The sequence below is a fragment of the Canis lupus genome, chromosome 13 (genome assembly GCF_003254725.2).
Source record: "Canis lupus dingo isolate Sandy chromosome 13, ASM325472v2, whole genome shotgun sequence".
Classification (NCBI taxonomy): Eukaryota; Metazoa; Chordata; class Mammalia; order Carnivora; family Canidae; genus Canis; species Canis lupus.
This window is the reverse complement of record NC_064255.1, coordinates 7,642,593-7,668,521: the sequence shown is the minus strand read 5'-3', so window position 1 is coordinate 7,668,521 and position 25,929 is coordinate 7,642,593. Positions and strand designations below refer to the sequence as shown.

At 38.1% G+C, this 25,929-nt stretch overlaps 1 protein-coding gene and 2 long non-coding RNA genes across 29 annotated transcripts in view; 1 reads left to right on the top strand and 2 right to left on the bottom strand.

The window, feature by feature from the left end:
- Positions 1–25,929, bottom strand: part of OXR1 (oxidation resistance 1) — a 444,691-nt gene that overhangs the window by 69,503 nt on the left and 349,259 nt on the right. For 2 of the 13 annotated variants that reach the window (XM_049093339.1, XM_049093340.1), the window contains exons 1-2: positions 10,681–10,879; positions 10,155–10,292 (exon numbers count right to left, since the gene is read on the bottom strand). The exons of 5 other annotated variants lie outside the window; for them this stretch is intronic. In XM_049093339.1, the coding sequence (XP_048949296.1) occupies positions 10,155–10,292; positions 10,681–10,879 (337 nt within the window). Of the gene's footprint in view, positions 1–9,923; positions 10,033–10,107; positions 10,333–10,680; positions 10,916–25,929 lie in introns of those variants that run through there. 6 more of the 13 variants (XM_025450869.3, XM_025450871.3, XM_025450878.3 and 3 more) reach the window with 5 other exon arrangements.
- On the bottom strand, positions 9,437–10,018 carry LOC125752414 (uncharacterized). Its single transcript, XR_007401885.1, has 2 exons — positions 9,900–10,018; positions 9,437–9,575 (listed from the first exon to the last, which is right to left on the bottom strand). It is a non-coding gene; the product is annotated as an uncharacterized LOC125752414 (long non-coding RNA).
- Positions 10,943–24,239, top strand: LOC112662269 (uncharacterized). 15 transcript variants are annotated; one of them, XR_003138318.3, is made up of 4 exons: positions 10,943–10,985; positions 11,171–11,257; positions 12,529–12,653; positions 22,070–24,239. It is a non-coding gene; the product is annotated as an uncharacterized LOC112662269 (long non-coding RNA). The 15 variants fall into 15 exon arrangements; XR_004814674.2 differs by having other exon boundaries at positions 10,944–10,985; positions 11,171–11,205; positions 12,458–12,653; XR_007401883.1 differs by having other exon boundaries at positions 10,975–10,985; positions 12,577–12,653; positions 14,057–24,239.

The window sequence follows — 25,929 nt, the reverse complement described above, 5'->3', positions numbered from 1 at the left end:
CTTGAAATATGGACTTATCACAGTCTAATATTAACTAATACTCTTCTCCTCTTTCTGAACAATATAAGGATATCAAAGACTGTGTGCCCCTGCCAAGATTTACATGCTATTGTTATTAGATACTTTTAACTACATATATGTATAAAAAAAACTATGCCATTATTTTTCTTTTTTATTATTTTTCTAGACAGTCAATATTTACTTAGTTTTGCCTTCATATTTACCATTTTTACTGCAACTCTGGGTAATATTAGAGAGTGCAGAATTCGAGGTTGGCAGATATTCTCCCCTGCCTTTTAGTTTCTACAGTTTCTGTTGGGAAATCAACTGTCAATTTTATTGCTACATCATTAACTATTTGTTCTGATTGCCTCTAAGAAATTTCATCTTTGGTGGGATTTAGTACTGATTCCACTAGAGGTTTGTAGGGATGCTTGAATCTATGAATAAAGTATTTCATCAGTTTGAAGTTTTCAGTCATTCTCTTATTAAATAATGCTTCTGCCCCATTCTCTTTCTCTTCTCCTTTAGGGACTCAAATATACATACATTAGAATTTCCCATTGTATCTTTTATTAACCTTAACCATCTCCCATATTTTCCATTATTTTGTCCCTCTCTCTTTACTCTGGATATTTTCTTCTGACCTATCTTTCAATTCACTAATTCTCTCTTATGGGGTAGCTAATTTGCTGTTGAATTTCTACAAAGGCTCTAACTTGAATTACATTTTTTTCAGTTCTAGAATATCCATTTTTCTTTTTTATAATTGCTATCTTTCTCCAAAATCCTCAATGCAAAATTCTCAACACAGCTATTTTAAATCATAACTACAATAACCAGAATTACTGTGAGTCTGTTTCTCTTCACTGTTGTTTCTGAGGTGTTGGTATATGCCTAATTAAATTGTGTGCTGCATACTATATTTGCAAAATTGTTTATAGACAGAAATTGACAGACAAAAAGCTGTATCTCTCCAGAAAATATTATTTGCTTCTATCTATCAAACAGCTGAGGAAACTAGCAATACCAGATCTTATTAATGAAGATATAGGAATGATAATCTGAAGCTAAGCCAATATCTTATGAGACTCTACCTACCTCAGTTTTTCTATATCCTAAGGTACAATGTTTTAGGATCCTCCATGAGAGTTCACCACCTCCCTTGTATTGGGTCTTGTATTCTATCCCTGTCCCTTTATGTATGTTGTTAAAAGCACCTTTTAATCTCCTAGTTGCTATTTCTGGAATTAACACATTACCCAGGGAAAAAGCAATCTCAAATTGGAGCTGCTCCTCCTTGGCCTCTGTCCTCACTCAGATCCTAATCTAATCATATCAGTTTGCTTTCTGATACTCTCAATAAAATTTATTTTGTTTTGGCCCAGCTTTTCAAATTGTTCTCAGCAGGAACGTCTGAATCACCCAGCTTGCTATTACCAGGCTCAGAAATCCCCAAAGATTTTTAAGCAGAGAAATGAAGCAGTATCAGAACTTTAAATTAAAGTCATTTTGGTAATAGAATGGAGAAGGCAAACTGGAGAAAGAAAACAAGCCTGTAAACCAACAATGAAAATAGCATGAGATCCAGTCTTAAAATACTAGAAGCCCACTATTATAACTGAATAGTCTAATTTTGGCAGTAGCTACTGATAAAAGTATGATAATTTAAAAATACTGAGCTGGAGTCAATATTTTCAAACACAATAATACAGATATTACAACTCCAAAAGCGCCTTTTAAACTACAAGAGATATTCTGATTAGTTTTTCTAATTAATTGATTCCCTCTATAGTGAGGTAGTACAGGAAAAAAAAAATGCCTGTATTTTCAAACTTTCACCTTTCTGATGACTCTTCATAATCAAAACAAAAATAAATTTTAAAAATCCCTCCATTTTTCTTCAACTTTGTAAATATCCTCTTCTAGATATTACACTCTTTCTGCTTTTCATAGTTGAACTCTTGGAAAGAAGAGTCTACTTTCACTGTTTTTACTCTATCACTACCCACTGATTCCACAATGCACTATAATGGCTTCTCTCTGCTCAGTTCACTAAGCCTGCCTTGACAAAGGAGAATAAACTAAGTGGTAAATATAATGGGCCTGTTCAATTTTATGTTATTTGATTTCTGTGAAGGATTCAACTAATTTCTTCTCAATGCTCATCTTTCCTTTTATTTGGTAATATCTCATACTCTTATTGGTCTCCTACCCATTAGTTGTTTCACTTTAGTGCCCCTTTTCTCTATCTAGCCAAGTATTTTTTTTTTTTTTTTTTGGTCTGCTTCTAAGTGAACAGCTCCATTATATAAAGTGCTACATAGAGAGAGCCTTGCTACTTAAAGTTGTTTTTCAGGGACCAACAGTACTGGCATCACCTGGGAGCTTATGGTGAATGCAGAATCTCAGGCTTCACTCCAAAACTACTGATTCACAATTGATATGCAAGCACAATAAATTTGAGAAGCACTAATAGTTTTTGAAAGGATAGAACTTGCAGACTGAATAACTGACAGAAGAAATGGGCTTCCCTACTACTGACAGTAAGACTAGCAATTTACAAATCTCTGTCAAACTAATCTATTATTTTCTAAAGTAGTCATTGTGATAGACTAAATTGTTACTGAGTATCCCGTATTCCTCTCTGGGAGGGAATATGAATACACTGCAGTAAGATATTTATGTCTGACATGTCCATTGTCTTGCTTCAATCAATGAAACATGAACAGAAGTGATAAGTATTCCAGGTAAACTATTAAGACCCACATTATACTTCTTAACTCTCTTTTTCCTCTATTTCAAGACCAGGGCCATTCCATATAGTGGCTGCCCCATCAACATGGATCCTAGAGGAATGATGTAAGTCCAAAGAGTATCACACATACACATAAGTACACACAAATCTGATTTCCTTTCTGCTCTTGATTAAATTATAGTGCTTGGAAAATAAAAGAATCCATGCACAAAAAGCAAATCACCTCCTATGAGGAAAAGCACTCTAGCTTGCTTAACACTTCTTTTTGGAAACATTATTCATTGCTAAAAGACTGAAGTTATGTTAACCGAATAAAAATAAAAATTCCAAGAATGAGGAGGACTCGATAAAAGGAAGAGTGAAATGCACTGAATAATGGTATAAAAATATAGATGAAAAACTGTGAATGTTACAAGTATGAAAAATATAAAAAATAATGAGTCAACATCAGGAAATGGGGAGAAAATATATGGCAGATGCTAATGTCATCTGAAGCAAGAATAATACAAACGTCTTAATATTTTCTCAAAATCTGCTTAACTTTAGATACACCTTTTAGGAAATACTTTCTTATGGCAAAAAAGTATATCTTTAAGTTATTTCTTTCAAGCTCTCCATATGTCAGTCCTTTCTGTATATATACATAAATCTGGACAATAATGCCTATCTTAATATTAATTATGTCTCTGGATGGCTAGATTGGAGGTGGTTTTTAAACTTTAATCTTGCAATATATGACTTCTTCATAGTTGGCATACACGAATTTTACTTAAAAAAAAAAAAAAAAAAAAAGGTTTGGGCAGCCTGGGTAGCTCAGCGGTTTTAGCGCCACCTTCAGCCCAGGGCATGATCCTGGAGCCCTGGGATCAAGTCCTGAGTCAGGCTCCCTGAATGGAGCCTGCCTCTCCCTCTGCCTGTGTCTCTGCCTTTCTTCTCTCTCACTCTCTGTGTCTCTCTCATGGATAAATAAATAAAATCTTTAAAAAAAAAAAGTCCTATAAAAGACTGGAAGCAAATATACTTAAGATTCTAACTTCAGCATTTTTCCTTCCAGCACATAAATGAGTCTTCTTTTCAGGAACTTTTCATCATCACCTCAAATTTCCTACGGTCTCAATCCTGTTGAGAGGTTGCCATACAATTTAAACATGCATCTTAAAAAGATAAAAATAAAAAAAATAAACATGCATCTCTTCTCAATCTGAATTATAAAATGTCCAAAGTGCTTGTGAAGAAAAAAGACAAAAACACAAAAGCTCATTGAGGCTTAGTAATTTGATTGAGAGAAATAGTATTGAGGAAAATAGTGGGTTTTTTTAAACCCTACTTACACATTAGAATCACCTGAGAAACTTAAAAGTAGTTGCAGTCCTAACTGTAGATATTTTGATTTATGATCTAAAACCTTTGATTATGCCAGTTTACAGAGATCTCATGCTAAGAGCGGGGCCTTACCATCAGAAATTTAAAAATCTACCACGGAATTCTAAAGTACAGCCAGTATTGAGACTCACTACTCTAGAAGAGTGCTTTCCAATGAAACTTTCTGAAATGACAGAAGTAGTTTACATCTGCATTATCAGATATGGTGGCCACTAGCCTTGAGGCTTTGAGTGCTTGAAATATGGTGAGAACGAAAAATAAATTTTTAATTTTACTTAATTAAAATTCTACTTCTGCAGAAAACTCTATAGAGTAGCACTGCTTTAGAAAATCTAAAATGGAGAGCATTTGCGTTATGATCTAAAATCTGTAGTTTATAATCTGGCACCTGCCCCTCAATTAAGACACACGATAACTGCATATTTGGATTAATTGCTTTGGCCCTGTCACAACTGCTTTTATTAACTTGCATTTTGTTATTGTACCACTGAACCTCACTAAAGAATGGTGTTAAAAAATAGCTTTTCGAAATTAGAGGCTACATTTACTTATAAAAATGGTAAGGATACTTTTTGCTACAATAGAGTCCCACGAGAACTTTTTCTCATTATTCTATCCAGAATAGTGATATCCCTGCAATGAATGGAGTTTTAAACAACGATGGAAATGTTGTTATCTATTATAGTAGCCACTAGATAAATGTGGCTATTAAGCACTTGAAATGTGAATAACGAGGAACTGTGTTGAGGAATTTGGAGTATAGACTCTATTTCTGCATTGTCCTGTATGACAGAAGTCAGGCATATGTGGTGGCTCTTTTAGTTTAAGTAAAATTAAAAATTTAGTTTGTGTTTCTCTTGCCTGTAGAGGCAACAGGCTTATCTTAGGGACACAGATTTATGTCTGATCATATTTCCCTTTTTTTCACTGCTAGAAAACAAAGGCAAAATTTTGGCCTTTCTCTAACCCATGAAATTTGACCATAAAATATGCCCCCTTTTTTTTTCCAACAAAATTTGTCAAGAGTCTTTTAATGTAAGTTTGTTGGTGACCATGAAGAGAGACTTTATAAACAAAAGAACTATTTGCAGTTACTTTATTTTTTAATTAATGTTTGATTTATTAAAGGACAAATATACAAACCTAGTTTTCCTTTAAGCCTTCAACTATAAAGAACGTTTTATTTTTAAATCTAGTAACTTCTTTTTTTTTTTTTTTTTTTTTTTTAATGATAGTCACAGAGAGAGAGAGAGAGAGAGAGAGAGAGGCAGAGACAGAAGCAGGCTCCATGCACCGGGAGCCTGACGTGGGATTCGATCCCGGGTCTCCAGGATTGCGCCCTGGGCCAAAGGCAGGCGCCAAACCGCTGCGCCACCCAGGGATCCCAAATCTAGTAACTTCTAACACACTTCCCAAGGTGCTTTTGATAGCTGATGGACTAAAACAGAAAACAAACTAAATATCCTTAAAGAATCCTATTTATAAACCTGAGGAGTTAAATTTTCTCACATAAACTGCATTTACAAATTTACCGTATTCTACATTAAACACTTTAATTGGCTCTAACAAAGACATCTAAGAATATTAACTGTAGGTAAATTCATTAGAATAAAGTTTAAAATATAATTAAGTTCTAAATATTCTCAGAGCTAAATTTAGCCAAATACTTAAACCTTGCAATTTAAAAAACAATTACACAAACAAAATGTATTTACAAGACTAATTTGTATGTACTCTAATAGACCTAATTCTCTGAAACACAATTTGGGGGAGGGGATAGCCAGCAGGCACTCTCATACAAGGGCAGGGGAGAGGCAGAGGGAGAGAGAATCTTAAGCAGACTCTGTGATGAGCATGGAGCCTGATGCAGGGCTTAATCTCACAATCTCACCTGAGATCATGACCTGAGCCAAAATCAAGAATTGGACATCTAACCGACTGAGCAATACAAATGCCCCTAAAACACAGTATTTTAAAGGGCAAATACACTGATTATTCCTAAACTTAATTCAAAAATATTAATATTAAGCACTTAATAAATGAAATTTATTATCTATATTTAACTTCTAACCTTACCATGGATAAAAGACCCACTAAGTAGTGATTCTCAAAGTGAGATCCTTAGATCATATGAAGGAAAGCAGTAATTCTCAAAGTGTGGTCCTCAGACCAGCAGCACCAGCATTACTTGGTAAACTGTTAGAAATCCAAATCATGGAGCCTAATACAGAAGTACTAAATTAGAAGTTCTGGGGAAGGGGCCCATCATTTTTGTTCTAATGAGATTTTCAAGTGATTCTGACATACACTAAAGTCTGAGAATTACTGCTTTATTGTAGCGTCAAATATTCAGAGACTGTTTTGTCCGAAAACACAGATAACACAAGACTTCAGTTCAGAGATCCTGAGATGAGCAACAATTTTAAAATAGGGAAATATACCCTGAGAAGGAAACAATATGATGAGTTCAAACTTACCATCAGTTATCACTAGCAGACTAAGGTTATTTATCAAGGTGGAATTCTTCTCCTCCTCCTCCCCCCCCCCACCACTTTAAGAAATGAGACTAAGAATGTAATCATCTAGGATCCTCCTCCTCCACTGACCAACACTGTGAGTCTTGGGTTCTTTTTTTAAAATAGTTTTTGCAATAACTGGTCCTCCAAATCTTTTAGAGGCACTTGGTCTTTCATGTGTTCAAGATAAACTATTATCTAACTCTTATGTGTAATCAGCATCTGCAATTTCTAATCTCTTCATTGGATTTTGCTTTTTCAGCTCATTTTAATATCTTTCTAACCCTAGAGAAGCTTCAATGATAACCCATCCTATTCTTTACCTAATTTAACTTGTTTTAATTTATCACACATCATAGAGCTCTGCATTCTTCTCACGTTTTTTTTTTTTTTTTCCCTGTCTGACAGGGCCATCACTCTTATAAATATTAAGATATCACCTGAATCTATTCTACATCCCTTCTTTCTTTGTCTGGCTCAGTTTCTTCATCAGGAAAATGAGATAACAGTACCCATCTTAGAGTTGTTATTAGGATTAAATATTTTCTAGTGCCTGCTCAATGTTCCTGGCAACTAGTATTCTTGTTGCTGTTCCTCCTGATAAGTGTTTTAATCACTAAAGCTAATTGAAAATAAATTTTAAATAGGACTGAAATGCGTTTAAAGTATACTGTCACAGAGTTGACATAGCAGGGTAGCTTATGATAATAACTATATCACAGAAAGTTGAGACTTAAACTTGATAACCTAATTATTTACACTTACTTATTACTATTATAATCTAGTAACGTGAATACTTTTAAAAGCTAAGTAAAGTAAGTCAGAGAAAGACAAATACCATATGATTTCCCTCATGTGGAATTTAAGAACAAAACAGATGAACATGGGGAAAGGAGGGAAAAATAAGATGAAATCAGAGAGGGAGACAAACCATAAAAGACTCTTTACAGGGGATCCCTGGGTGGCTCAGTGGTTTAGTGCCTGCCTTCGGCCCAGGGCGTGATCCTAGAGTCCCAGGATTGAATCCCGCATCGGGCTCCCTGCATGGAGCCTGCTTCTCCCTCTGCTTGTGTCTCTGCCTCTCTCTCTCTCTCTCTCTCTCTGTGTGTGTGTGTGTCTCTCATGAATAAATAAAATGTTTAAGAAAAAAAAAAGTTAAAAAAAAAAGACTCTTTACAGGAAACAAACTGAGGGTTGCTGGAGGAGAGGTGGGTAGGGAGTTGGGGTAAGTGGGTGACAGGAAGTAAGGAGGGCACTTGATGTAATGAGTACGGGGTGTTATACGCAACTGATGAATCACGAAACTCTACTTCTGAAACTAGTAATACACTATATGTTAATTGATTTTACACTAAAAAAAATTTTTTTAAAGCCTGCATAGTATAGGTTATGGTCATGCTCCCTAACAAGAGCTATACTCAAGGTCCAAAAATTTTTCTTGAATCAAGTCATAATTTACTCTCTAGGCAGAAACAAGAATTGCATCATAAGATTTTTTTTTTTTTTGTAATTATTATCGACTAGAGTGATGGTGTGATAAGCTCCTTAATGTGTCTAAGTCTCAATTATGGTTTTCTTGGGGGGAGACTATAAAATGTTGGAGTCAGAAAACACTAAAAGATAGTAGCCAAAGGAACCACCTAGGAGAGTAAAGGAATCAAACACTAACTAGTCCAGTAAGTGTTTTATTTATAAAAAGAGCAGAATCAAAAACATTTGACCAAAATCTTACCTAATTCATTCTTAATACATCAACAGTAAAGCTATTTTATCAACTGAACACAAAATGGGGCAAGATCACTACAACAAATGGGGTCCTGGAGTGTAGCCAATTTACAAGTGGGGATGTGTCTGTACAAGAAATGCTGCAATATTTAAAGGACATTTTAAAGAACTAAAGGAAGGGTGAGACGATAGGAAACTTAAGCAGCTTTTATAAAAATCTGAAATAAAGGTAGTCACAAGCAGAAAGTGCAAAATAAATCTTTCAAACAGACTGACAGATATTCATTCTGAAAGACAAATACAAAAAAAAGAGAAAAAATCCTATAACCAAAATCCACTGGGTAGCCAGAAATAGAAATAAAGCATCGTTTATTTTTCACTTGTATGTATACATGTTGCCTCTCAACGGAGTCAATCTAGGAAACTATACTTATTCTAAAAATGGTGATCAAATTATTGCTGGGTCAAATTACTTCTTGAACTACCTTCAGAACTCTGTAGGCATAACTTCATAGATCCACAACGTTTTTACACCAAATACTATTTTCTAGCTTTACTGCCCATCATTTTCACTAGCTGTGATCTAAATGAAAAAGAGCTCTAAAATTGAGAACCTTTGGGATCATCTAATCAGTCTCATTTACAAACAAGAAAAGATAGGCCCAAAGAGATTAAGTAAATGTACAAATTCTTTCAGCAAGTTAATGATAGGATCTCCTGCACACCTGACTGTGGTCATAACTAGGACATCACAAGGCCTCTCTAACTTGTGTCAGACATCTGGGAGCACCATAAATATTAAACAATGTGCCGTGACTTGATAAGGCAGCTTCAACAGAAGAGGGACTTTAAAACTGCAACTCTGAAGGAGAGTGTCAGATATAGCAGTCTGCTCAATAAATGTCTTAGAGTGAATAAATCTGATATATATGTTTGGGCTCATTAAAATACTGATCATATTCCTTACTGGTTGAATCACATCACATATTTCTGAGTTCTACATCTATCCAGAGGCTAGTCACCTATGAACTGTTTTCAATCAAGCAACGAAAGATTCATTTTAAAAAATCCTTTATTCCAACACTTTAAAAGTCCAGTCCTCATCCTGGAGAATTCTGCATCTGGTTAACATTCTTCAAAGCAGATATATAGGATCCCCTCCTTTTCCATTTTTAATTCCATAAACAGGAATTCTAAAGATATGTTAAGGAAAGTGAGGAAAAATCATTTTAAGGGGGCAATGCTATAATTAAGATTTTTAATATTCAAGTTTCTTCAAAGTTTAAATTACACACCTACACACACAGATCAACAGATGTCTCCCCTGTATCACTGCTTTAAAATGAGTGGCAAGATGTGGGGTTATGGATAGATTTTAAACTCCGTGAGCTTTTCTCTATTTTCTAAACGCTCTAATGCTAAGTTTACTCTTGTAACACCAAAATGCATATTAAAACAACTAGCAAAGATAAAACAGAAAAGACTAGGTCTGCTGCTTATGTAGAGGCCAAGGACACTGGACAAGTTCTCTTATGGAATACCTCTTCAGCGAGCGCTTTTTAAAATTCCGTAAGACATCAGCATCGGGCCTTTATCACTGTTTTTGTTTTGTTTTGTTTGAAAGAACGGTACGAAGACGTATGATGGAAAAAAAAAAAGGCTAACACAGGAGTGTTAGTTAGTTAGTGGTCGCTGAGGGGGAAAAAGTCTCTTAAGTTCTGCCACCTCGACACCACGCGCGGTCTTTCCAAGTCCACGGCACGGAAACCAACCCAGGCTCCAGCGTAAACTCCGCATTCTCCTTCCGACGTAACACTGAGGGCTGGAGCCGGCGACCCCGGCGGTCGCCAGAGACCCAGTAACCTCGCGACCCCGACCACAACCAAACCCGCCGCCGCGCTCTCCAGTACCTCGAGGAAAAAACACCCGCATCATAATCGGTGCGATAGTCACCTCCCAGCGGGAGGGAAAAGAAAACAGACAAACGAAAACAAACAGAAAGGAATGGGTCCCCTCGTCCCAACACTCGGCGGGGTGAGGAAGGTGGAGAGTAGCTAAAGCAGGAAGAGCAGAGCAGGAACCGCGACGACGCAGACCGCGGCAGGTCTTCCGTCCCCGGCGCCGCGGGCCTCCCTCCCGCCTCCCTCCCTCCCTCCCTCCCGCCTCGCGCCTCGCGCCTCCCGCCTCGCGCCTCCCGCCTCGCGCTCACCTGCCAACGCCCCGCCGCGCGCCCCCCGCCCCCCGCCCCAGCCCTCAGCCCGGTCGGCCGCGCGGGAGGCGAAGGAAGGCTGGGCTCACCGGGTCCCTCCGGGCGGGACGGCGCCGGGGGCCGGTGGGGCGGGGACCCGCACCCGGGGTCCCCCTGCGCGGGCTCCCTCAGGTAATCCTCGAAGCGCACCTGCCGGGCTTCGCCGCCACCCCCGAAGCCCCACAGGCGGTTGGCAGTGCCCCGCAGGAGGCGCCCGCTCTTCCCCGTGAACGTGGTCAGGTAGTCCATGCTGCCGCGGGGCAGGCGCCCAGGAGGCCGCGGCGGCGGAGGCGGAGGCGGCGGCGGCGGCCGAGGCGGAGGAGGCGGAGGAGGCGGCGGCGGCGGCGGCCACTGGGTGCGCGCCCGCCCCTGCGACCCGACCCGGGGGCGGTGGCTCCGCGCGCCTCACAGGGGGCGGGGCGGGGGAGGGGGCTTCCTCGGCGGGGCCCGGGGGCGGACCATCCGGAAGCGAGGTACCGGGGGATCCGGGCGAGCAGGGGCCGCCAAAAGTTTTTTGAAAAGTTCTTCTCGGGCTTCCAGACGCCACGTCAGGCAAAACTTCGCTTGGGCAGGAGGTGCGCTCTCCCTGGAACAGAGACGGGCCACAAGCCGGCGGCTTCCAAGCAGGTCGGACCGGCCCGCCCCCCGCTCCCCCCCCCGTCCCGCGCCAGTGGAGCAGGCCTGCCCCGCCCTGCCCCGCCCCGCCCCGCCCCGCCCCGCCGGGCCGGCCGGACTTGCGGGACTGCGGCGGGCAGCGGGGGCCGAGCGGGGCCGAGCGGGGGCCGAGCGCGGCCCAGGGGAGGCTCTGCTGGAGCTACCGCGACCTGGGGGGGGGGGCTAGGGGGGCAGTGCAAAGGGTTTCGGTGCGTGCGTGTGTTAGAGGAAGGGGCACCACTCAGACTTACGCAGTTGTGATTTGGGGTGCTGCGTGGGGGAGGAGGGGAGGTTATTTTTAGATAAAACTTCGTAATTAAAACAAAACCAACCTAAATAAAAAATAAATTCCCCAAAATAACCAATCCAGATGAAATGCTTTTTTACGAAGCATTAGGGAGACCACACTCGAAGAATAAAGCATTCATAGCCAACGTTTTCACTTCCTTGTGGCGTTATGAACTGATGTTAAGAGTTTGACATGCCATGAATCTGGTCCCCTAAAGCAAGGTAATTAAGGGCCTTAGTGTGCAACCTTATATCCTCCCTTAGGCAGAGAAGAATCAATGACTTTTTTTTCCCTAAAGTTCAACTTATTCATTTTTATTTTAATATTTTATTTAAATTCAGTTTGCCAGCATACAGTATAACTCCCAGTGCTCATCCCATCTTGTACTCGCCTTTAAAGCCTGCACCCAGTGACGCCACCCCCCACCCCCCTACCCCCTCCCCTTCTGCAGCCCCATCCTCCACCCCCTCCCCTTCTGCATCCCTTAATGTTTCCCAGAGTTAGGAGTCACTTCTCATGGTTTCTCTTCCTCTCTAATTTTTCCCCACTCAGTTTCCCTCCTTTCCCTTGCAGTCCGGATAAATCAATTTTGACATTTACTTGATTTTGTTTCTGTGAGATCTGATTATTCTCTTCCTTTCACATCTATACCACTTCTAGTTTTTTGCACGCATTAAATAAATAAGCCTTCTTTCTTGGAATTACTAACTTATTACAGTATGTGAAGAAAAGGTGTGAATTAGTTAAGAGTTGAAGATTTAGTCATACCAAATAATGGAGTCCAGAAAATCCTTCAGGAACTCCAGCGTTTTGCCAAACCATAAAGATTATCCCCTTCTTCCCTTTTTCTAATTGATACTTTTCCCCCACCATCACCTTTTCAGCTTAAATTCTTACTAGAAAAATTTCACCATTCTAACAACAGCATCACCTTTATACCTGATTAAAAATACAGAATGTTTGGGCTATACCCCCAGAGTATAACTCCAGTGTTTGTGAAAAGGGATCCTGGAATCTGCATATCCAGCAAACATCCATTCAGATGTTTTGGACCTCCTACTAGACACATCTGGTAGAATGGTAAGTGGCTCCTAGTTTTTCTGAGATTTCCTTTTGATAAGGAAGCATAACCACCCTTAGCACCACTTCAAAAATCTCACAGAAGCTCAGTAAGCTTAAAAATCGAATTGGAATGACTTAGGTCTAATTCTGATTAAACTGAAATTCTTTTTCTAAAGTATTTTTTATGTCTTTAAATTTATCATTTAGTTCGTGATAACCATATCCAAAATAGTGTCTGAGTTTTTTATAGTTGATTAAATATGCATTTTTATATCCAACCTCAGCAGGAACCTATACTCTATCAGTTCAAATACAGGTTTATAGGCAGTTAACCCATCTTTTTTTTTTTTTTCTTCGTTTCATGGAAAGCTACAGCTGCTGGAGAAAAATGTATAACCTTGATGATTAAGTGCTTTACAAATTTTGATTTAAACACAACTAAAGACCATAATGTCTCCAATATCCTTTTATGAATATAATCAGCTTTCTTTTTTATTCCTCACATTTGTTTTCTGAACCATCACTATTCTCCTGAAGTTACTAAATTCATCACTCCAATATGTTATTTTGCCTTCTGCATGAGAAGTCATAGGCCACCAAATATGAACACTCTCACTTTTCTTCCCTTTTTCTTTTCCATCTACAACAAGCTCATCTTCACTATTTTGCCTCAGAAGGAAGTCTTTACTTCTGTCCATGCCGTTCCCTCCAAATTAACTCTTTAGTTATTTTTTATGTATGAGAGAGAGCTCACAAATGGGAGGTGGGGGGTAAGGAGGAGAGAATGGGAAGTGGGACAAGGTGGGGCAGAGGTACAAGCAGATTCTCCCGAGTGGGGCTGGATCCCAGGAACCTGAGATCCTGACCTAAGCCCAAAGCAGACGCTTAACCAACTGAGCCACCCAGGCACCCCTCAAAATTAACTCTTGATCTTAGTCTGGTTTATATTATATTTGACTTCTCAGCATTATGACTCCTCTCTTGTATTATTTTCTCTCTCTACACTCCACTCTGGTTCCTTTCCCTTTGCCTACCTATATCATTCACATAAATCCTTCATCCTTAAAAAAAAAAAAAAAAAAAAAAAAAAGGTTTCTTTATACCATGCCTGCCTCCTCCAGCAACCTTTGCCTCATTTTAAAATACTTTTATTTACATATGATTTACAAGCCATGTAATTCATCTGTTAAAGATATACAATTCAATGGATGTTGTATATTTACACAGTTGTTAAACCATCACCAAAATCTAATTTTTCAACACTTCTCTCACCCTAAAAAAGATACTCCTTACCTCTTTGCAGTCACTCCTCATGCCCACACCCAGGAGTTGGTGACCACTAGTCTATCATTCGTCTTTATGGCTCTACCTTTTATTTTTTATTTTATTTTTTTTAATTTTTATTTATTTATTTATGATAGTCACACACACACAGAGAGAGAGAGAGAGGCAGAGACATAGGCAGAGGGAGAAGCAGGCTCCATGCACCAGGAGCCCGACGTGGGACTCGATCCCGGGTCTCCAGGATCGCGCCCTGGGCCAAAGGCAGGTGCCAAACCGCTGCGCCACCCAGGGATCCCCTATGGCTCTACCTTTTATAAATATTTCATACATATGGAATTATATAATACCTGACTTCTTTCACTTAGCATGTTTCTGAGGTTTATTCATGTTATAGCATTTATTAGTATTTCAATCCTTTCTATTGCAAATAATATGCCACTGTATGGATATATCACATTTTATTCATTCATAAGGTGATGGATATTTGGACTGATCTCATTTTTTGGCTATTATGAATAATGCTGCTATGAACATCTCTGTACAAATTTTTGTGGACATATGTTTTCATTTCCCCATATGTATAATAGTATCAGTTTATGGTCTACAAAATGATAATTTAATACAAGTATGTATTGCAAAATGATTACCACAATAAGGTTAGTTAACACCTCCATCAATGCACGCAATTACTTTTTTTGTGTGGCGAGAACATTTAAGTTTTACTCTTTTGGTAATATTCAAGCATGCAGTCACCATGCTATACGTTGGAACCTCAGAACTTACTCATCTTAAAATTGGAAGTTTATATTATTTGAACAACATTTCTACATTAATCCCAACCCTAATTCCCTGGCAACCGCTATTCGAACCTCTGTTTCTATGAGTGCACCTTTTTCAGACTCTGCATGTAAGCGAGATCATACAGTATTTGTCTTTCTTTGACTTCTGTTTCACTTAGCATAATGCCCTCAAGGTTCATCCATGTTGTTGCAAGTGATAGAATTTCCTTTTTTTAAATGACTAATATTTCTCTCTCTCTCTCTCTCTCTCTGTGTGTGTGTGTGTATGATATTTTCTTTATCCATTCATCCAGTGATGGACATTTAGGTTGTTTCCAAGTCTTGACTATTGTGCATAATGTTGTAGTGAACATGGAAGTGCAGATAAATCTTCAAGATAGTGATTTCATTTCCTTTAGATATTTCCTTTAGCTATATACCCAGAAGTAAAATTGCTAGATCATATGGTAGTTCTAGATTTATTTTTTTTGAGGACCCTCCATACTGTTTTCCACAGTGGCTGCACTAATTTATATTCCTTCCAATAGTGCACAGGGTTCCCTTTTGTCCACGTCCTTACCAACAGCTGCTATCTCTTATTGTTTTGATAGGCAGTGATTTTAACAGGTGTGAGGTGATATCTCATTGTGTTTTGATTTGCATTTATCTGGTGATTAGTGATACTGAACATCTTTCCATGTTTCTGTTGGCCATTTTTATGTCTTCTTTAGAAAAATGTTTGTCGAAGTATTCTGCCCATTTTTTTTCCATTGGCATTTTTTTGTTTTTTTTTTTTGTTTTTTTTTTTTTGCTATTGAATTATCAATTCCTTATGTATTTTGGATATTAACCCCTTATCAGATAAATGGTTTGCAAAGGTTTTCTCTCATTCTTTAGGTTGGGTTTTCATTTTATTGGTGGTTTCCTTAGCTGTGCAGAAGCTTTTTAGTTTGATGTAGTCCTACTGGTTTATTTTTGTTTTTGTTGCTTGCCCTTTTGGTATCATATCCAAAAAATCATTGCTAAGATCAATGTCAAGGAGCTTTTGTCCATGTGCTTTCTTCCGGGAGTTTTACAGTTTCAGGTTTCACATTTGCGTCTTTAATCCATTTCATGTTACTTTTTGTGTATGATGTAAGTTAGGAATTCAATTTCATTCTTTTGTGTGTGAATATCCAGTTTACCCAACATCATTTGTTAAGAGATTGTCCTTTCCCCGGTGAGTATTCTTGGCTCCCTTGTCAAATGTTAGTTGATAGCATATGGATGGTTTATTTCTGGGCCTTGATACTGTTCTGATTACTATAGCTTTGTAATATAATTTAAAATCAGGAAGTATGATGTGTCCACTTTTCTTCTTTCTCAGGATTGGCTATTTGAGGTCTTTTGCAATTCCATATTAATTTTTAGGATTGTTTTATTTCTGTAAAAAATGCCACTGGACTTTTGAAGGGATTGCATTGAATATGTAGAACTCTATAGGTGATAAAGGCATTTTAACAATATTGCTCTAATACATGAACACAGAATACCTTTCCATTTATTTGTATGTTCAATTTCTTTCCTTAATGTTCTTATAGTTTTCAGAGCAGAGATCTTTCACCCCCTTGGTTAAATTTATTGCTAAGTATTTTGCTACTTTTGATGCTATTTTAAGTGGGATTGTTTGCTTGCTTTCCCTTTTGGATTAGTTCATGGTTAGTCTAAATGAATGCAACTGATGTTCTATGTTGATTTGAATCCTGAAAATCTATTAAAATCATTTATTAGTTCTAACAGTATCTTCATGGAGTCTTTAGGATTTTCTATATATAGGATCATATCATCTGTGAATAGAGACAATTGTATTTCTTCCTTCCATGTTTGCTTGCCTTTTCTTTCTTTGTCTTGCCAAATGCTCTGGCTAGAACTTCCAGTACTGTGTTGAATATGAGTGGTGAGAATGGGCAACCCTGTCTTCTTGACCTTAGAGGAAAAGCTTTCAGTTTCACCATTGAGTGTGATGTCAAGGGGCTTGTCATATTTACGGCCTTTATTAGGTTGAGGTACATTTCTTCCACACCTGATTTATTGAGAGCTTTTGCCATGGTAGGATACTGAATTTTGTCAATTATTTTTCTGCATCTTCTGAGGTGATTTTATAATTTTTATTTTTCATTCTATTAATGTGGTATATGACATCTATTGATTTGCATATATTAAACCATTCTTGCATCTCAGGGTTAAATCCCACATAATCATGGTACATGGTCTTTCTAATATGCTATTGAATTTGGTTTGCTAATATTTTGTTAAAAATGTTTGCATCTGTATTCATCAGAGATATTGTCCCGTAGTTTTCTTTTCTTGTGGAATTCCTATCTGGCATTGGTATTAGAGTAATGCTGGCCTCATAAAATGACTGTTGGGAGTGTTCCCCCCTCTCCCATTTTTTGTAAAAGTTTAAGAAGAACTGGTGTTAATTCTTCTTTAAATTTTTGGCAGAATTCTTCACTGAAACCATCTGGTCCTGGGTTTTTCTTTTTTTGAGGTGTTTTTGATTACTGATTCAGTCTCCTTACTCATGTTTGGTCTGTTAAGATTTTCTATTTCTTCATCATTCAATTTTAGCAGGTTGTATGTTTCTAGGAATTTATCATTTCTTCCAGGTAATCCAATTCTGGGCATACTGATCTCTTATGAACCTTTAGATTTGTGTGTTGTTGGTTGTAATGTCTCCTCTTTCATTTCTAAATTTATTTATAGCTGTTTACCTTTTTTTTGTCCCCTTAGTCCAGCTGAAGGTTTGTCACTTTTGTCTTTTCAAAAAACCAACTCTTAGTTTCATTGGTCTTTTCTTTTGTTTTTCTGGTCTCTATTTCATTTATCTGCTCTGATCTTTACTAGTTCCTTCCTTCTAACTTTTGAATGAAGTTTGTTCTTCTTTTCCTTCTTTTGTTCCTTGAGGTATAAAGTTAGGTTGCTTATTCGAGCTCTTTCTTTTTTCTTAAAATTTTCTATAAAATACCCTCTTAGTACTGATTTTGCTATTTCTAATAGTTTGGGTATGTTTTGTTTTCATTTTCATTTGTTTTAAGATACTTTTTGATTTCCCCTTTGGCCCATTGGTTGCTCAAGAGTGTGTTGTTCAATTTACAAATATTTAAGAATTATAAATGTTTCCAGTTTTCTTACTGTTATTGATTTCTACTTTCATACTATTGTGGTTGGGGAAAGATATTTTATATAATTTCAACCCTTTTAAATTTGCTGAGACTTGTTTTGACCTAAGATATGATCTGTTCCGGAGATTATTCAATATGCACTTGAGAAGAATGTGTATTCTGCTGCTATTGTACGTTATGTTCTGTATTTGCCTGTTAGGTCCATTTGGTCTAAAGTATAGTTTAAAACCAACGTTTCCTAATTGATTTTCTGCTAGACTAATCCATCCATTGTTGATTGTGGGATATTAATCCCTTATTATTATTGTATTGTTATCTGTCTCTCCCTTCACATGTGTTAATATTTGTAAAAATATATTTAGATGCTCCAAAATGGGTATATCTATATTAATGATTAGTATATTTTCCTAATGAACTGACACCTTTGTCATTTTATAATGACCTTCTTTGTCTCTCATGGTTTTTTACTTAAACCTATTTTGTCTACTTTGAGTATAGCTATTCTTGCTCTCTTTTGCTTTCCATTTGCACAGAATATCCTTTTCGATCTCTTCACCTGTAGTCTTTATGATTCCTGAAGTTAATATGAGTCTCTTGTGGGCAGCATATAGTTGGATCTTGGTTTGTCTTTTTTTTTTTTTTTAAATCTATTCAGCCACTCTATACCTTTTGACTAGAGAATTTAATACACTTACATTTAAAGTAACAGGTAGAGACTTGATAAGGGCTTACTGATGCTGTATTATTGTTTTCTGATTGTCACTTAGTTCCTTTGGACCTTTCTTTCTCTTTTGCTGTCTTCCTTTGTAAATTGAGGGATTTCCACGGTGATATTCTTGTATTTCCTTCTTTTTATCTTTTGAGTATCTACTCTAGGTTTTTGCTTTGTAGTTACCGTGAGTTTTACATAAAACAAAATAGTTTTTTAAGCTGAAAACTTAATTTCAATAGCATGTAAAGATTCTACAATTTTACTCCTCCCCCTTTTGTTTTTGATATTTGTTTACCTCTGTATTGTGTATCCATCAACAAATTATTAAGCCATACTTATTTTTAATACTTTTATCCTTTAACCTTTTTACTAGAGATGTGATTAATATATCACCATGTTACAATCTTAGAGTACTCTAAATTTTACTATATACTTATCTTTATCATTGTCTTTTATATTTTCATTGTTTTTTAAAGATTTTTTATTTATTTATTCAGAGAGAGAGAGAGAGAGAGAGGCAGAGACACAGGCAGAGGGAGAAGCAAGCTCCATGCAGGGAGCCCAATGCGGGACTGGATCCCGGGTCTACCAGGATCACACCCCCAAGCTGCAGGCAGCGCTAAACCGCTGCGCCACTGGGGCTGCCCTATTTTCATTGTTTTTATGTTCTCAATTAGTATCTTTTCATTTCAGCTTGAAGAACTCCTGTTAGCATTTTTTTGTTGTTGTGTTAAAGCCTGTAAAATCTAACTGGCAACTATTTTATGGGATAGAAATGTCAGCACTCAAATTTCTGATGTGATCTGTAGAACCACTGATTGAATCAATAAAGTAGACAGACAGTAAGCTAAGAGGTTTTCTAAGTGTTAAGAAACAAAGGAATGAATCTATTTTTCACTTAATCTATCTGCATCTGTTAGTGAACCTACAGCTAAACTTGGTGTGTAGCCAAACTGGTTAAAGCTTGACATTAACGCTTTCTGTATTAAAAGTCTTGGTGATTTTTTCCTCCACTAAAAGGGTGGCACTAGCATTCAAACTTATCATATGAGACTGTCACTTGTGTCAAAATTATCACAGAGCGGAAGAGCATCCGTTGTTGTTTGGATACAACCATGATCAAAGCATGAACAGTATATGGCAATGATTCAATTTAACAGAATGGGAAAGAACTTAATATTAAGAACAAATTCCCCTGTAGTAGATGCCAATCCAGGATATGATCATCACAAACCCTACTAAAAACCAAGTAATTTTTGGTCAATTTGAAAACTGTCTAAAAAGTGTTAACAACTACACTTGTCAGAAAAAAAAATAAACATATGTAAGTAATCAAATCAAGCAAGGACCTAGGAATAGCATCATTGAGAATTGTAATTGAAACTTAAGTCACAATAACTCATATCAACTTGCCATATACTTATTTGAGGACTATTTTTATATCCTATCAAAGATTACATTATGTTAATTACAGCTCAAATACTCCATATCTGGAATGTGGCAGCTTCTGACTCTGGATCAATTTCACTTAGCTCATTGAATGAGTGCCAAGAGATATTAGCATTTATATCCAAAGTTGTGAAAACTTAACAAGGCTTTGAAAGTCTTTGGGATCAATAGCCAATCAAAATCCCCACAGAGGAGTGTTATGGTATGAAGGCAAATATTTACAGTCTCTTTCCACTGCAGATTTCTTTTTCTGTCTGTACTGTGTGGGGTTGTAGTACAGTGTTTATTTCTACAGATGTGACTAAGTGTGTAGCCATGAAGTAGTCTACTCTTTATCTCTATCTCTGATGCAGGACTCAATCCCAGGACCCCGGGACCACACTCTGAGCCAAAGACAGATGCTCAACCACTGAGCCACCCAGGCGTACTGCTTTTCCTCTACTTTAAAAACACTCCTTGTTCACAGCAGCAGCTTTCTGTTGATAATGACAGTCAGCTGTGAAACCTTTTTCAAATGCAAATTTCCCAACTATATCCCATACATACATTAATCCTACCTGCATTATAGGTATATTATAGGGATAATATATATCCAGGGTTGTAGGGTGGGGCTCAGGAGCCTACATTTTTTTATTATGAGCCATGTTTGAGACTTGCTCCTTTGTAGCTCTTCCAGGTGCTTCTGCATATTTGGCTTATGGGAATCACACATTACGTTCAAAATAAGGCCATACATAAGACTAGTTTTGGCAAGTACTGAGCAGAAGTGACGTATGTGTTTTATACACATATGTGTCAAGAACAGCCTCTGTTTAAAATCCAGGCAATGTTTACCACTCCAGATGCCTCTGCCCCTGCCTCAGCAATGAAGGATACTACGTGCTCCAGATGGTACAGCTACTAGGTGGGAATACCTGAGAAACTCTGTGGACCAGAACTCCTTCTCCCTAACCTCAACCTGAACTGGACCTGTAATATTGGCAAAAAACAGGTTGAGAAAGACACTAATTACAGCAAGCCACCCAGGTTCAGGGGTTCATTTGGCACTGTAGCATAAGCTTATCCTACTCTGACTGATACAAGGGTGTTGCAAATGCTTCCTTTACATTTATTTTTCCCATATATACCAAATTAATATAGGTTCACCCCACTAACTTAGAGTAGAGCACTCCTATGAAACCTTTCATCAGCCAAAATGGTATAAAGGGAAGAAGCAATTACCATTAATTTATATGGAAAAAATGTTAAGCATTCCCAGAATAAACAAAAAAACAAAAAATCCAAACCTCTCTTTGGTTTTACTGATATCTTAGGACACATCCTGCTAACGGATGCACAAAATAAATCGAGATAAAGATGCTCAGAGACACAGTTCAAGGTAGGATGGCTTGATGCTGAGATGCTGAGTGTAATTCCACGGGGCAGGAGCTTGGCGGGCCTGCTCTCCCTGCTGGGGATGAATGCTACCTCTATAAAGGCTTACTGCAAAACATGTGCTTAATGCTATTCTCACTGTTGCCTTTTGTTCATAGCAGCAAAAATCTTCTTCGGATTTCTTTTGGTTATCAAAAAGAAGTACTGATTACTGTAGGTAGGTCTTGTGTAAAGGTGAAGAAGTTTAAACCTACAGGGGGATACCTGTACCTTGAAGATTAGCTCATTTATGCTGTGACATCAGTACATTTTACTTCTAGACCTCTCGTCATTTTCATATTCTGAGGTTGCAAGACTATTAATTTTTTTATCATTTAAACCATGTATCTGAATAAGGATTTTCTCAACATTCACAACCAAAAAGCAAACAACCAAAACACAGTAAGTATAATGCTGAGGCTCTGATGCTAACAAGAAGCCATCCATCATACGTCATTCCCAGTTTAAAACTGGTGTTTCATTTACATCAGCCCAATTCTCTCAATATATGTCTTTATAATCAGAAAATATCATAAATTTGAACTTGTAGAATATACATATGCCCATAAAATGCCATTTTTATGTTTTATATATTGTTTTTTTTTTAAAGATCTATTTATTTATTTATGATAGACACAGTGAGGAGAGAGAGCGAGGTAGAGACACAGGAGGAGGGCGAAGCAGGCTCCATGCCGGGAGCCCGACGTGGGACTCGATCCTGGGACTCCAGGATCACTCCCTGGCCAAAGGCAGGCGCCAAACCACTGAGCCACCCAGGGATCCCCCTATATATTGGTTTTACGTAAAACTTTATTAGAAAAAGTTTGAAAAGAATTGCTTTTAGAGCAACAGAGGGTAAGTACCAATTCTCTTTCACACAATGCCCTTAACATATTAATAGCAACCTTATTAGACCTGAGAGAGGCCTTGGTGTTTATCTAGTTGAGCCATTTATTTTCATTGATTTGTTAGCCAAGGCCCAGATTCATCAAATGAGTCTCAAGGTCATATACTTGAATCAGAACAAAGCCAGAAGACCCTAGGGCTTTCCTACGGGGAGTGCTACCACATGAAGGGCTCCATCTTTGGGCTGAGCAATTAATTGTGACTCTCAATTTACCCAAACATTTGTTAAAGTGGCATGATGTCCCATAAAGTCTTTTTCAGATGTGAAAGCTAAGTCAAACTATTGATTTGTTTTTGAGATTTAGCTTTTTTATCTGTAAAATAAGAGCAAGTAGTACCTATCTTATAGCTCTACTGGAAGAGAGCTTCTATTAGAAAGTATATCACTTATGTACAATGTGAGGACCATTGTTCTTTGGCTTTACATGACTAAATTTAGATTTATTACCTTCAGATGTCAGCCTATACTTCTAGATCAGGGTTCAGCAAAGTATGGTCCATGGATCAAATCTGGCCTGACATCTGTTTTTATAAATGTGGTTTTATTGGATCATAGCCACACCGGTTCACTTATGTATTGTCAGGGCCTGCTTTGGGGGCTACAGCAGTAGAGGTGACTAGTTATGACAAAGGTCATATGGACCAAAAGCCTAAAATATTTACTCCCTTGCTATGTTCAGAAAAAATTCTGTTGATTTACGTTCTAGATTGCTGAGATAAGTTTTTAAAAGGATTTTATTTATTTGAGAGAGAGAGAGAGAAGGAGGGGGGTAGGCAGAGGGAGAAGGAGACTCCCTGCTGAGGAGAGAGCCCAATGTGGGGCTGACCCGAGGACCCGGAGATCATGACCTGAGCTGAAGACAGATGCTTAACCAACTGAGCTACCCAGGTGTCCCTGCTGAGATCATTTTGAAACTACTCTTGATTCTTTTATCCTTAGTATCATCCAATATCTCTTTCACTGGGTCAGCCATGGACTTGGCTCCATTTAGGCTGTTCACAGAAATGTTTAGTGAGACACAGGGAAGGAGAAGCCCATGGCACACCATGAGAGACCACCTTCATAGCTGACAATGATTACCATTCATCTGAAGAAGTATGAATCCACTAAATGATACTATCAGCCAGTTCTTAATCATCAACAATGTTGTGTATTTGTTAAATGCCTTTCTAATATGCAGAAGATAGGGTACAGACCCCTTTTTTCCCCTCCCAAGTGGTTTCAAATCTGTGTTGTTTCTGTACCCTTCAACTCCATTTCAGCCCCATTTTTTTGAAATCTCAACTAGTCACCTAGCTACAGTTTTCTGGCAGATCTACTATTGTCTGTGTAGAGATTGATTATTATTATTAAACCTGATTATTATTCTTCCTAGGTGCACTAAATTCCCCAGCTTTCTTTTCTTTTCTTTTTTCTTTTTTTATTCATAGAGATGCAGAGAGAGAGAGAGAGGCAGAGACACAGGCAGAGGGAGAAGCAGGCTCCATGCAGAGAGCCTGACGTGGGACTCGATCCAGGGTCTCCAGATCACGCCCCGGGCTGCAGGCGGCACTAAACCGCTGCGCCACCAGGGCTGCCCCCAGCTTTCTTTTCAATCAGAGGTGGCCAAGTGACTAAGTTCTAGCCAATGGAAGGATTGCAAAAGTCATGTGTGCTCCTTCCAGGCCTGGCCCACAAAAGCATCCCATTGGTAACCCTCCATGGTCTTATCCTTCTCACAGCCTGGAAGTTGATGAGCATGGAGACCTGAGAGGCCATCTATTAAAGATGGCAAAATCACAGCTAGAAAGAACCAGGGTCCCCGAATCCATCCTTAGAGGGGAGCCATGCACCACTCCAAGAACACCGATTTTGGACCTGAACGTGAAATAAATTTCTATTGTATTTAAAACATTATATATGTGTTTTGATGTTTGTTACGAAAGAGAATGTAATTGTCAAAAATACACTTATCATTACTATTATATTACTGCCAAAATATCACAGGAAAATATCCTAATAACTCCATTTTCGAAACCAGGAGGTTACAATTCATGTAAAGTGGCTATGGGTTGTCTTTCACTATATTCTCACCTACTTTGGCCTAAACATGTCCATTTCACTATTTTTGTTTTGTATTCTAATAGCTCATTCTCCTTAATTGACAAAAATACAGCAAAATAGGCATTACACTTGTTCTGCCTTTTAGTAATCTCTTACTGTACACTTTCCTAAAAGAGCCTCACATTTCCTTCTTGTTCTGTTTTAGTCTAGGCCTTCCCTTTTCAACAGAATGAACTGAGTTCACTAGTTTCTTTACTGTTTCTAAAGCCTCACCCTGTTTTGGCCTGACCCTTTTTTTTTTTTTTACAGTTTCTTGCCATCCTTACATTTGTCCCTGGTAATACGTCCTTCACGTTTTCATCTCTTCTAAGAGCTAAGCTCAGACAACGTCTTGTTAAGTCATGCTGCTTCCTCCCCATTTTGCTTTTTCATTAAGATTATTCGTTACTTTGGTTTTCTTTGGAATGCTACCATCTCTCCTGAAGGCCTTAGTTTTAGTCTTTGAAATTAGATTAAAATGTCTTTTTTATTATCTGCCCCTTCCTACTATCATTCAACTAGGACAGAGACTCCCTTTACTGCTTAGAACATGGCCTGGCACATAGTAGGCACACGAATATTATATTTGTTTAATAATTGAAATCATGTCTATCCTTTCTCTAAATCTGATACTAACTCACTTTTCTACAACCCAAGAACCAGATGTAATTAAGTTTAGCTTATTTCCTCTCTTCAGTATTAAGGAGTATCAATTTTCAATACTTTTCTCTCAAAGAGTGATTCTCAGCCTTGGCTCCACATTTTAAGACTCCTGTGGAGCTTCTGAAAATCCCAATGCTCAGGCCACACTCTAAATGAATGAAATCCAAGTTTCTCACAGGTAGGATACAGACCTCAGGGAAAGACACTTTCCAGGTGATTTCAGTGTGCAGTCAAGATTTAGAATCACTGCAGGGTTCCTGTTGTTTCTGTAAGTCTTTCCTTTTAGTGAAAATGAAGTCAAGACATCAGTAAATATTATGACATCATCTTGCAAGGGATTGTTAATAATAATGAACATTTATCAATTGTTTACTATGCCAGGCATTGTTCTGAGAGTTCTTTCATACATTATTTCCTTTATACCTCACATCTACTCTGTGAAGGAGGTTAGTGAACCCCTGCTTTGCCAACAAGATTATGGAGTCAGAGAGGTTAAGGAAAGTAACACTGTCATTTGGGTCAGTCAAGAGTCTCTTGGGTGTTTGCTTTTAACTTAACTGATACTACAGCACAAGGGTTATCAGTCATGGGCAATTTTGCCTCCCAGAAGGCTTTCTAGATTAAAATATAGGCCTCTAGTTAAATTTGAATTTCAAAAAAATGACAAATAAGTTTAGTACAAGTCTGGACCAAATATTACATGGGGTGTACTTATATAAAAAGTCACTTGCTGTTTATCAGAAATTCAAATTTACTGGGGCATCCTCTATTTTCACTAAAATAGAGTGAAATAGAGTTGCTTAAGCTGGGAACTCTACCCGCAGGGAATATTTAGCAATGT